Here is a 13,361-nt window from a genome sequence, read left to right as displayed (position 1 = left end):
CGAGGTTGTGCTGCGTCGGGATTGCTTTGTCAGAATTTATAAATTGTTGCAGTTTGTCAGTGTGTATCAGGGAGAGTCCGCGCTTGTGTTTGTGCAAAATGCCAAAAGTGTAGCAACTGTGTGTGTAATGTGGGAAATATAAGCTCATTATTTCAGCGTGTCCCTGCAATACCACTGCTACAAATTACCGTCTGTCTCCTTGTGTGGGTTTCATACCAAAATAATGAAACCAAGTGGTTGTGTGGGTGTGTGTGTCTGAACAAGGGAGTGGAAATCCAAAACTTAACCCTTCCCCCTGCCCTGTAGCTCCACGAGAAAGAAGCAGGATGCTCCGCGGTGTGTTTCTCTCCGTGACTCACGCTGAATGGAAGCCAGTTCAGAGAGGCAGATGAAAGTCAGAAAACACCCACTCTGCCCACTCTCTAATCCTGCCACTCCCTGCTCGCCCACTTCACCAGGACCATCACACATTTACAAAGTTCTCCCAGTAACGGAAGACGCTGTTGAGTCGTTCAGTCCTGAAATCGCCTGAATTAGGAACTGGGACAAGTCACTCTTCATGGCAGACGACCTCATTTCTGTCGCCCTCATGAAGACCTACCAGAATATTTGTCGTCTTTCTTTTCCGTCAGTCGTGTGTGTGTGTGTTTGTATGTGTGTGTGTGTGAAATTGGACTTCCCTCGTACTTTTCACAAAGGGCACCCAAGGGAATTACCATTACAAAACTTAGCGTGCACATAGTTTTGTGTGAGAGTGACAGCTGTGGTAGAAATTCCAGACTTTCCCCCTTTTTAAAAATAATTTTCCACACAGACCTACACCCTCCATCTACCCTGCTGGACTCCACAGCCCATCAGAGGAGATGCAGAATACAGGGACCAGGTCAAAACTCATATTTCCGAGGCTTCCTGACTGTAAACAAACAGTCGGGGGTTTGCTCATGTTGTCGGCCGTTACCTCACAGAAGGTTTCTGTTCCGATGTAGGGAGGGTTCTTATGAACTTCCCTTCTGCTGGGCCCTCAACCCTAACATCACCCACACATGTGAGGCTCTGAGTCAAATCGGTGATGAATCACACTCCAACCACGACTCTCATTTATCGGTGACACATCTGGGGCTGTTTTTCTTTTTCGGTTGAGACTGGCGAGCTCCAGAAGACAGAACAAGACCGTTGAATAAAAAGTCAAATAAAGCCACGGGGTCTGGAGGGGCGGGGGCGGGCGGGGGGGTTGAAAGAAAGCAACATTTGCCAGGAAAGTTGATGAGTCTCATCGGAGTTTTTGTGTAACGTTGGCGGCTCTTGCATCAGAATGACCAAACACATGATAGCATCCTGCTTTTTAATCCCGACATCATATTGGCACGTCAGCAAAGCGATTTGTTCCTTCAGGTCTGATGTGGGGGACAAGCCTCAGCAGACCCAAAATAGCTCTGACATGAGTGTGACACATTGAGCTGAAGAGAACTCACTTGTTTCTGGATCAAAGTGACTCATGTTTCCTTTTTTTGTGTGTGTGTGTGTCTGTGTGTGTACATATGCAGAAATACCATCTTTTAGAACAAGTGTGTCACGTAGAATCATGTGAAACACACACACAGAGCAAATAACAGTACTTGAAGATATCATTTGTCACAATTCTTTATTTAGATGTCTACTTTGTTGTCGTGTGTAGCTAAATGAACCAAAATGTTCAAGCTCAGAGTTTTCGTGTCCGCTTTTATTTGCATCATATTCGCTTCACTTGTTGCTTTGTCTGCCTCTGCTGTAACTTCTGGGGCAAATGACCTATGAAGGAAAAACACGCTGCTGCCATTTAACCAGTTAACAGTTTTCTCCTTCCACTGTTTGTACTGGTCACTTGTAAAAGATGGAGATTATTTATTGAGGTAGATTTCCATAGTCAATGGTGGTGAACACAACAACTCACACGATCCCAAGCTCCTTCACAACATCACCAAACTCTTTTATTTTTGTTTTGATTGAGAGACCCTTAGTGGCGGAAGTTTAGTCTATTGTAGGAGAGCGAGTGGGCGAGAAAGCGTAATCTCTTATGAATCATTATGCGTCAACTTTGACATTTTGAGACGAATCTTCAGTCCCATCATAAGTTTAGTAACACAGTAAGAATTTAAAGTATGTGAAATGTGAGTCATTTGTCCATTAGTCATCTTTAAGAACCTGCTTTTAAAATGTTCCACTACAGTGAAATGAAGAAGCTTTAGAAGAAACCCTGTGGAACGTCACGTTATTCAGCTGTTGTGTTCCTTTTTCCAAATGCGGCCGAGAAGATGTCATCATCCGTTCGGTTCCATCGAGACGGCTTCATTTGCCGATCCACACACTTCCTGTTTCACACACTGCATTTGTGGTCAATGCACCTGTGTTTCATGTGTGTATTCTCAAAATACATTGTGTCGGCCCGTGTGTAACAGTTGCAGTAGGTGCATGTTCAAATGCTCATCATTTTGAAACCAGCTTTATTCCCCTGACACTCTCTGTACTTCCCCCTGTTTATTCGATATCATTTTCAGTTGCACATTGCATTGAGGTGTGAAGGTTTATTGATGGTGTGGTGGGTGTGTGTGTGTGTGTGTTTGCCTTTAAATGTATAAAATATCCAAGTCAAACATGCTTGTTCTTGATGTGTTCCCTACACGTATCTTATCTTGACATTTGGAATTTCACAGGTCATTTCCCCCCCCCCCCCACCATCAGCCACTTGTATTTACTTTACTGTATCTTTGATAAACTCGGTCGGTAATAGCACAACATGATTCATTCCCATGTATTCTGCACATCTTTTTAAATTCCTCCTTGTTCCTCCTTGTTTTTCTCCCAGGAGCCGTTGGGGCCCAGTCCCTGTTCTCCTTACCTCGGCGGCCTGGCTATGGCACCATGGGGAAGCCCATCAAGCTGCTGGCCAACTGCTTCCAGGTGGAGATCCCCAAGATGGATGTCTACCTCTACGAGGTGGACATCAAGCCTGACAAGTGTCCGCGGCGAGTCAACAGGTACGGCGGGTTCTTATCTTTAAACCTTTTAGAAATGTGCACTTGGCTAATATCTAATATAGAGCATCTTACAAAGGAGTGAGATCCCAATTTGCTGTGTTTTTACGAGAGATACGACTTTAGACTCACAGAGGTTTTTACTGTCAGTACTTTGCTAGGTTCAGTTGAACTGAGAGTCTGTGTGTGTTGTACAGGGAGGTGGTCGACTCCATGGTGCAGCACTTCAAGGTGACGATCTTTGGGGATCGCAGGCCAGTGTACGATGGAAAGAGGAGCCTGTACACAGCCAACCCTCTACCTGTGGCACCTGCAGGGGTGAGCTGGAAAACAGATTCATACAATTGCAAACGCACAATCCTAACTTGCACATAGCCTGCGCACAGACATGCACTCACAGAAGAACGTACACAAGTGAATCAAACCATGACAGCCACCACACACTTCTCTAAAGATGTCTTTAAGCATGAAGGCTTGGTTCTTCAAATGTGAAAGGGGAACTCAAAGACATTTTCTGGAGTTTGCATTTTTATTTATGAAGAAAGCAGCAGAAGATCCCAGATCTCATCTTTCCAAGTTAACATCCACGTCGTCATCTTCTCTGTATATGGCACATCGTATCATCTCACCCACTTGCTCGGCCATTCTTATTTCCTCATTCAGTCCTTCCAGAAGAATTCAGAAAATGCTCCAGACCTGAGTGCGTGTGATAAAACAGCCCATGTGATCTGATCTGCTCTGTCCTCCCTCTTCTCTTGTCCCCTCACAGGTGGACCTGGATGTCACTCTACCAGGGGAGGGAGGGAAAGACCGTCCCTTCAAGGTGTCCATCAAGTTTGTGTCTCTGGTCAGCTGGCACATGCTCCACGAGGTGCTGACCGGCCGCAGCATGCCTGAGCCTCTGGAGCTGGACAAGCCCATCAGCACCAACCCAGTTCATGCAGTGGATGTGGTCCTGCGACACCTGCCATCCATGAAGTGAGCTGGGTTTTAATCTTCCACTAGATACACACGTCTTAGTTCAACCTCTTGGGCCTAAATAGAGAATGTTAATGTTTTATAATGACCAATTAAAGAATTAATAATGTCGAGGATGTTTTACTTTCCCCTCCTCCCTCTTAACTCAAACACGTCTTAAAAAAACGATCCCTCTTCAACTTATAGCAAACACTATTTATTTGTTTTGTCACGGCAGCATCAATATCAGCTCTCTGATCCCAACGGAAATCAAACGCAGCTTATAAGGGCTCAGCTTCATACTTGACCTCGTGCAATCCTTCACTCCATATCACTCTCCTAAGACCCAGCGCGAGCAGCGTTAAACGTAACATCACCGGCGCTTTAATGAAAACCTTTGTCAGAGCTTTATTAGAAATTGTTAAATATGTCGACACCTTGCATTTGGCTCCGCTCGCAGGTGTCAGGCTCTCGGTGTTTCACCGGCAGCTTGACACATTGACAATGCAGGTTTCACTGAGAGAAACATTGAACAATTATTTATCCTGGGAAAGGTAATAAGAGGTTGATGAGTCCAGGCCGTGTCAACACCCATTTATTTCACGGATGTATTTTGAGACCTCATTGAAGAGCTGCTGGGTCTGACACTGTAAAACACATATTGACTTCTATTCTCTATTTGGGATGTGAAAGCTGGGAAATCAGACAACAGGCCAAGTTAACGATCTCACTGTGCCTCTCTCTGACCATCTTCTCATCCAGACTGGTTCAGCCTTCTGCTTGAGTTTATTAACATTACACATCACACGTCTGCTTCCCCATGAGGTCACATGACGGACATATCCCTTATATGTCGCTGCCTCTGGAGGAATAATCTTAATAAAACCCTGTAATGTGCGATGTGCCTTTATTTTTATAATCTTGTTATTCAGACGTGTGAATATCTGCAAAGGTTCTTCTGTGTGACACAACCTCGATTTCAAAATCGGTCTGGAATTTAAAACTTGTGTAGTCCGAGTCCAGCTCAAGATCACATGTCCAGTCTTTCTATTTACCCCATTAACTCCTTTTCTTCTTGAACTGTTTTCACTCCCTATGATTGTTTACTCTATCTTTCCTTCTTTATCCTCTCAGCCCTTTTGTAATTATTGTCACTTTCCCCCATCCAGGTATACTCCAGTGGGTCGATCCTTCTTCTCGGCTCCAGAGGGCTACGACCATCCCCTGGGGGGCGGGAGGGAGGTTTGGTTTGGCTTCCATCAGTCTGTGCGGCCCGCCATGTGGAAGATGATGCTCAACATCGACGGTGAGAGCCAATCGTCATTGTTTGCCTCGCTCCGATTTTTTACTGTGATGTCTCCCCAGTGGTTCAATATGGCCTCACAGCTTTCAACAATATTAATGCAACAGTTGTTTTTATTGCTCACTGCTTCAGACACAGTGAGATGTAGTGGTTTCACAACGTTCTCTTCTGTGATTCAATCTTTCTTTAAAAATAAAACTGTCTTCTCTCGTACGTTCACCCAGAAAAGAGTTTTCTCTGCTTCTCTGTTAAATCTGTGGAAATGAGATTTTAATAATTTAACACATTGATTAGAACGACATGGAGCCTCTGTGAAACAAGCTATTTTTAGAGATTTGTGCCTGATCAGTTTACTCTCATAGATGTAATAGCTGAATTTAACACAGATCTAATGTGATTGTTTACTTCATGAAAAAGCTACTATTTCTTAGGAGCTACATAAGGTCATCAGGTTTCTATTAATGGTTTTTAGACATTATGGAGACTTAAGTTATAGTTCTGTCCAGGGGAACCAATAGTTTTTCATCGGCACATTTCTCATAAGCAGAGCAAAGCCAACATGGATCCAGTTCCTCTCGCTGAGAAGATTCTTTTCAGATATAAAATGTAATGTTTCAAGATCTTATTTTGGTAATTGGCTCGGGCTCGGGGCCCCTTGTCAGCAAATAGAAAAATCTGTTAAAGGACCCGGAATAGAGAGCTACAATTTCAATCTGTTATTGTTTGTGGAAGACATGTAACAGGAAGGGAGATGCAGAATGTCTTTCACCATGTGCACACTGCAGGAGGTGGTTGGAGGCACAAGAGCGTGTGTGTTTGTGTGAGATTGATGGAGGAGCTTGGAGGACGGTGGGTTCTTTGCTGGATGGTAACTGACTGGATGGTTGCTGTGGAGACAGAGGGCGGTGTGTGTGTGTGTGTGTTTGTGTGAGTGTGTGTGTGTTAGTAGTAGTGCCCCTATGAGTTAGACTGGTGGGTGTTGCTGGGGTCAGGAGGGTAGGTGTGTGGAGCATTTCCTTCAGACGGCTTTTGTTTTGCTCCAAGTGCTTGAAGCCTCTCTATTTAAATCTTTCCCTCTCATTCTCCCTTTGTCTCACTTTCCCGCCTTCTCATCCTTGGAAATCAATTGGTCACCACCAGTCTGCTCTCCAGCAACAAACCAGAGAAGCAGCTTTTATGCAAAGCACTTGTTTTCTAACTCCTCTGCATGGCATCATGTCGGGCTCTAGGGATAATTTAAATTCCATATCCCAAATAAAGGTTCTTTCCACATTATCCATATTATTAAACAGCATATTGTTACTATATTACTACTGTGGTACTTATTACTCACCACATATTGTTACTATGCTGCCCTGGATTGTTTTTTATCAACTTAACTTTCTTATCCACAAGCAAGTCAATGTTGCCCTGATATAAAAAGTTTAAAAACAACAATAAAAGTAGCGAATATCTAATTTACTTGATATTAATTGTTTATATTTACTACCTAAATATATATATATTTTTTACATATAAAGAGTTTTATATACCAGTGGACTGCACCTGCATACTTTTTGGTGATAGGACTAATGAGGTATATATTAGATCAAATACAATGGCTTACAAATCAAGTGAGATTTCTGGTCAATAATGCTTTTCAAAGAGCAAATGTTTGGACAACAGATTGCTTGCACGAGTCACTAAGGAGCTGTCTGTGACTCAGGATCCGCTCTGCCAGCCACTCTACAGACTCTCATTCTTCTCCAGAGCAACTGACCATATGTGTGTTTTCATTCAGTCTCAGTCATAAAATCCCCTTGACTTGCAGAGCCCCCTAAATTAAACCCCAAACTCCCCAAGATTCATCAGACAGCATTTTTGCCATGGTGCTGCCCTCTAGTGGTTGACCAGATCACATTGAATTGAAAGTCAAGTATGACACCGAATATGAGCTCTATTTTAAATCTTAATAGAACAGAATTAAAGAGACAGATGTTAATAAAGTCGATGTTAACTAATATTATTTCTTAAGCTTAGTTCAAACAAGGGCACCACATTCCACAAGCAGGCACAGTTATAGTGATGTAACTGTAACATCGACTCCTAATTGGTCTATTGGAATCATCAGGTCTGATCCTGAGTTTTAATGCTAAACACGATGACCAGTAAACTTTGTTAAGCTGTTTAAATGTGTTGCTATCATGTGACTTCAGAAAGTGATGTAACATGGTTGCATCACAAAAAATAGTTGTTGCTCTTCACTGTTTTGTGAAAGGATAATATAATATGTTGTTGTTTTATTTGTCTTAAATAACTCTCGCCCTTGTTTTTTGTTGCAGTTTCTGCCACTGCATTCTACAAGGCCCAGCCTGTCATCCAGTTCATGTGTGAAGTGCTGGACATCCACAACATAGACGAGCAGCCCCGCCCTCTCACCGACTCGCACCGGGTCAAATTCACCAAAGAAATCAAAGGTGAATCCATGTGTTCCCTGCACGTGAGGAATGAGATTTAACGCCAAACCACAAACAGACACATTTCTAATGCGTGTCCAACCCTTTGCATCATTCACCAGGTTTGAAGGTGGAGGTGACGCACTGTGGAACCATGCGGAGGAAGTACCGCGTCTGCAACGTGACCCGTCGGCCCGCGAGCCATCAAACGTGAGTCAGCCGTCTGGGTGGGAGAGGGAACAGGAGACTCTGGGAGGAGTGTGTGGATAGGTTGTTGGTGGGGGGTGGGGGGGGGGGGGGGGGGGGAGAGTCATCTGACAAGCATGCATTGAACATTAGTCATTTATTGGTGGAGTGGATGAGGATCTACATTCGAAGTTGAATAGGTCACAAATTACGTTTATATCATCATAGAGACATTAAAAGGAAATGGTTCATATCTATGGCAGTGGTCTGTGTGTGTACGCTGTTAGAATGCTCTGGGAAAATGAATTTGACGATTTATAGATTGTTGCGAAGTTATGGTAGATGACTATAAAGCTAGGTGTGTATTTTTTTTTACGCAGGTTCCCTCTGCAGTTGGAAAACGGTCAGACGGTGGAGCGTACCGTAGCCCAGTACTTCAGAGAGAAGTACAGCCTGCAGCTCAAGTACCCCCACCTACCCTGTCTACAAGTGGGCCAGGAGCAGAAGCACACCTACCTGCCCCTGGAGGTGAGAGAGACTTGGGTTATTCTTGTTGTGGGGTCTTTTATTAAACATAAATCAGAATATGATGAAATCTGCAGTATACTGGGGAAGCTCCCAGGTGCGTCTGTGTATCAACTGTATAAATATAAAGCAGATCCACTGCAGAAAAAAAGTTTAAACTTTGTCCTTTGTTTCCATGCAGGTGTGTAACATTGTAGCCGGTCAGCGATGCATCAAGAAGCTGACGGATAACCAGACCTCCACTATGATCAAAGCCACGGCTCGCTCCGCCCCCGACCGACAAGAGGAGATCAGCCGGCTGGTGAGTTGAGGAGACAGCTGCTGAATCGAGGTCTCTTCTGTCAGAGACACCACATTCATATACTCAAGTGATATTGGTAACACATTACTTTACAGATCTGTTATTTCCTCATAATTTCTTTGAAGTGTCACTAGGAAGAATCATCTAGCTTGGCACTAATCACAGGAAACATTTAGTTTAGTTTATTAGTGACTTACTCACTTATTAATCTTCCATTTATCATTAAGTACTAAAATTAAGTGTTTTTCATTTATGCAAAATGTTGTTGCTTTAATGTTTGTAGACACATTTAGCTTACCTGCCCTCCTTTTAATAAAAGTGTAAAGGTTATGCTAATTTAGCATTTATAAATAACTGTACCAGAACCAACTGATCACTGTCTCAGTTGTTCTGTGTCTTATCAGATCATTTGGAAAGAAATTAGTTTTTACAAATAATTTTTTGAAACAAATGTTTAAATATACATTGCAGAAAACACAAAAGATACCATTTTTGCATCATATAATATCCTGATATTTCCAGTGAAATATCTCTAGGAAGAATCATTTCATTCACAAGCATGCACCATCATTCAGATGGTGATTATAGAGGTTGGAAGGTCATGGTCTACCAGTCTAGGGATGGAAGCCACCAGAGACACAAAACAGCCTGTGAGGCTAAATCCAGGGCTAGAAAGTCCTTGTATCCTGAAATAATTCATGATACAGTTAAATCCTCGATTGACATTGAGGAATATTTTCCTCCTCTATCCAATAATGTTAAATTTGAACATCACGCCACAATGACGTTATATTGTGAAGTGGCCGTGTTGCTAGGCTTGTCAACAGCTGGTTGCTGTGGTCCTCATCTTGATATCAAATTGCCGGTTTGGTAATCACCTCGCCCACATTCTCATTTTCTATTGTTAACAGAAGCCTGTATGTGAGCGTGTTCATCACATTTGGCGGTTACACGGTTACAGAGCTATGCAGGGTCAAGGAAAGAAATGCCAGATTCATAACGACCTCAATTTGTGCGAGGCTGCTGCGGAGCCGGCAGCGTATCGCTCACGGGGAGATTGACAGGCTGTTCACCGGCTGCCTCAGGCCACCATCAGATTAGCAGTGCACATTTGGTACCTGTTTTTTTTTTTACCGCATTAAACCACATCTCCCTATCTCCCTATCTCCCTATCTCCTCACTCAGGAGTGAAATGACTGGACTCGCTCAGAGGAAATCATCACAGACATCAACTGTGCTGGTGTTTTCATTTAGAAGCTGTCAGAGCCGTGTGGGTGGAGGAGCACAGGTTCACAGGTTCACAGGTTCACAGGCAGAAAAGGACAAAACAAGCAGATGAGCTGTGTCTGTCAGTAAATACATAATAAAGTCTGTAATAAGTTTGCTTTTGGATGAGGGTGAAGAGACCTGACAGTCTGTGGCTGGTCACCAAATTCTCATTTTATTTGCCATTCTAGAAAAATACTACACAATAAACTGTTTGCTGCAAAATACAAATCTGTTTTACAATACACACATGTCCTAATGTACAACATCCAAGACAATAGTCGACACTGCTATTCACAACAACTGTGCATTTAAAGGAGCAGTTCAACTTTTAGAACAAAGTTTACGACCAGAAGTATCTCACAAGTTTCTGTATGGAATAAACAGATGAGATATAACATAGTCATTTGTGTGTGTTAGTCGATTTGCTCGTCAGAATTGTCTACCTACTGATGGAGCCTTGCTAGCTGTTTCCCCCTGTTTCCAGTCTTTATGCTAAGCTAACCAGCTGTTGGATGTAACCTGACAATAATGGACAAAATACCAGAATCTTCCAGCTCTTGTTATCGAACTCTCATCAAAAAGGCCAATAGGCTTAATGTCAAACTCCAGTGAAAACCTGTCTGTGTGTCTACCTCCCTGACGCTGTTCCCGTTCCCCCCCCTCGTCCCTTGCAGGTGCGCAGTGCCAACTACGAGGCCGACCCCTTCGTGCAGGAGTTCCAGTTCAAAGTGCGCGACGAGATGGCCCACGTGACGGGGCGAGTGCTACCCGCCCCCATGCTGCAATACGGCGGCAGGGTGAGCACAGAGCACTTTATGGTACCCTTCTTTTAAATCACGCCCATTCTCTCTGTTTGTCCGACACGCTCTCCCCTGCCTCTGCCTTCACTGCGTCTCTGAAGGGAACTAACTCACTGGCTTCTGTTTGACCTCCATGATGTCTGTCTTTTCTTTTTGTGGTTGAGTCTCCATAGTGCAAACTTTGATTCCACCTTAAAAACAAATATAAGCACCGTGTTTATCAGTTTCAAACAGGCCAGGAAATTAGTTTATCCATCTTTCAGGATTCTATTTGAACAAACTAAAATGACCTAAATCATGATTGGATGATTTTTAAACTAAACGTCCTTTCTTCAGTCGATCATTATGGCAGATAAAGCCCAAACGTTTCCAGCAATTGCTTAATGTTAATCCTCCTTATTGAACTTAATGAGGTGGATTTAAGAGGTTTCCAATAGATTATTGAGACTGAACCACATTGTTAATTAACATCTGTTTATCTGCTCTGAGTGGACACACTTTTATTGTTATTGTGCATTTCATGTGTTACAGATACCACACAACACTGAGCATGACACACACATTTTACATACTCTTGATTCCATCTCAGAGTGCATCACACTGTGCATCACACTTTGCTATACTTTCTCATGTTTCTTTGAAGTTAAAGTGACTTTCTTCTGTAATTCACTGTTTCTTGAAGTAATTTATTTTGAAGCGTGTGAATATGTGTTCAAAAGAATTGAATATTAATGTATCGTGGTGTGGATGTAGAGTGATCGTGATGCCGGTGATGCCTCCGAATATAAGAGTGTATGTTAGTGCGTGATTCTGTTCTGTGAGCAGTACGAATGTTTGCCCACATAATTGTGAGTATATGAGGTGAGACTGCGATGTTGTTTCAGAACCGCACCGTCGCCACGCCCAGCCACGGGGTGTGGGACATGAGGGGGAAGCAGTTCCACACCGGGGTGGAGATCAAGATGTGGGCCATCGCCTGCTTTGCCACACAGAGGCAGTGTCGGGAAGAAATCCTGAAGTATGATTATTTATCCATGCTTTTTAGATTAATGTTGAAACCGCCCGACAGTTCTACCTCTCTCATTATAATACTGTTCAAGGTGCTTGTGTATTTCTGTCTCCATAATCTTACTAGTTAACTTTACTAGTTAATATCAAAGCAACAATGCACATATGATAGCAAGTAACGTCGGTTAGACAAAAGGATATTTTCTCATCCGTGGTCCGGCCAGTTTTTATAAAAATTGACTTTAATTCCTTGTTTTTGAATCCAGATGAAAAACATCTACATGGGAAAATTAAATATCTGCTGCACACTTTATTCTTAGATTTTAAGACAACTCGTTCTTTACTTATGTGAATTGATGTTTATATGGATGTTACCACACTAAACACTAAACCACATTACAGGCATGGGTGCACAAAACATTTTTGGCAAATAAATGTGGATAATGGGTAAATGGATAAATATTAAATGGAAAATTATTATTCCAGCAGATGGACATAGGCAGATATTTAGCTGTTTTCTCATTTTACTTTCTCCAAGCTAGACTACAGAGACCAGCACCATTCTCTTCACTGTTTACACTGTACCTTTCCTTCCTCGTGCAGGGGTTTCACGGACCAGCTGCGTAAAATCTCGAAAGATGCCGGAATGCCAATCCAAGGTCAGCCATGCTTCTGTAAATACGCCCAGGGAGCGGACAGCGTGGAGCCCATGTTCCGACACCTGAAGAACACGTACGCCGGGCTGCAGCTCATCATCGTCATCCTGCCGGGAAAGACTCCCGTCTACGGTGAGAAAACTGCTGGAAATTAAACTTAATAATAAAGTAGAGATATGTCTTTGTCTTGAAGTCTGTGGAAACACTTATTCTCTTCTTGGACTGAATGCTAGAGGGATATTCTCTCTCCCAAATGCACTGTATGTCAATAAGAGTCATATTAAATACACTGAATTGAAAAATATTCTTTCTATCTCCACTTAGAGGGATATATTTTACAAAAGTGACATCAACATCACTATTTCTGCAAGAATGACAGATTTTTAAATATAAATATATTTATTTGATTATCCCTTTTTTTTTTTTTACATCCATAGCCGAGGTGAAGCGCGTGGGGGACACCCTCCTCGGCATGGCCACACAGTGTGTCCAGGTGAAGAACGTGGTGAAGACGTCCCCTCAGACCCTCTCCAACCTCTGCCTCAAAATCAACGTGAAGCTGGGAGGCATCAACAACATCCTGGTGCCTCATCAACGGTCAGCCATCCCCTCTCCCTCCACATTAAATGCCATAGATAGTATTTCTATTATTTTCAGTATAATTCATGGTTTTGCTTTGTTTCTCACTCGACAGGCCGTCAGTGTTTCAGCAGCCAGTTATCTTCTTGGGAGCAGATGTTACACATCCGCCTGCAGGAGACGGGAAGAAGCCTTCGATTGCAGCTGTAAGGCTTTTTTTTTTTTTTATCTGCCTGACATTCTCCCTTGATTTGCATTTTTATCTGAGTTCCCTTCTCCTGCCCTCCTCCTTCCTCCCGCTCCCCTAATCTTCCACTGCCACCCCTCACTC

The 13,361-nt window shown here is 43.0% G+C and overlaps 1 protein-coding gene across 2 annotated transcripts in view; it reads left to right on the top strand.

Moving 5' to 3' along the window:
* Positions 1 to 13,361, top strand: part of LOC128450127 (protein argonaute-3) — a 34,495-nt gene that overhangs the window by 11,534 nt on the left and 9,600 nt on the right. Inside the window, exons 2-14 of one of the 2 annotated variants that reach the window (XM_053433607.1) lie at positions 2,843 to 3,014; positions 3,209 to 3,329; positions 3,781 to 3,989; positions 5,138 to 5,274; positions 7,593 to 7,727; positions 7,829 to 7,916; positions 8,273 to 8,420; positions 8,599 to 8,718; positions 10,662 to 10,784; positions 11,672 to 11,805; positions 12,399 to 12,583; positions 12,889 to 13,048; positions 13,146 to 13,236. In XM_053433607.1, coding sequence (XP_053289582.1) covers positions 2,843 to 3,014; positions 3,209 to 3,329; positions 3,781 to 3,989; positions 5,138 to 5,274; positions 7,593 to 7,727; positions 7,829 to 7,916; positions 8,273 to 8,420; positions 8,599 to 8,718; positions 10,662 to 10,784; positions 11,672 to 11,805; positions 12,399 to 12,583; positions 12,889 to 13,048; positions 13,146 to 13,236 — 1,823 coding nt within the window. Of the gene's footprint in view, positions 1 to 2,842; positions 3,015 to 3,208; positions 3,330 to 3,780; positions 3,990 to 5,137; positions 5,275 to 7,592; positions 7,728 to 7,828; positions 7,917 to 8,272; positions 8,421 to 8,598; positions 8,719 to 10,661; positions 10,806 to 11,671; positions 11,806 to 12,398; positions 12,584 to 12,888; positions 13,049 to 13,145; positions 13,237 to 13,361 lie in introns of both variants that reach the window. The other variant, XM_053433606.1, reaches the window with a different exon arrangement.

Source organism: Pleuronectes platessa, chromosome 10 (genome assembly GCF_947347685.1).
Source record: "Pleuronectes platessa chromosome 10, fPlePla1.1, whole genome shotgun sequence".
Taxonomy (NCBI): domain Eukaryota; kingdom Metazoa; phylum Chordata; class Actinopteri; order Pleuronectiformes; family Pleuronectidae; genus Pleuronectes; species Pleuronectes platessa.
The sequence above is the reverse complement of the archived record's forward strand: the minus strand, read 5'-3'. Positions and strand labels throughout refer to the sequence as shown.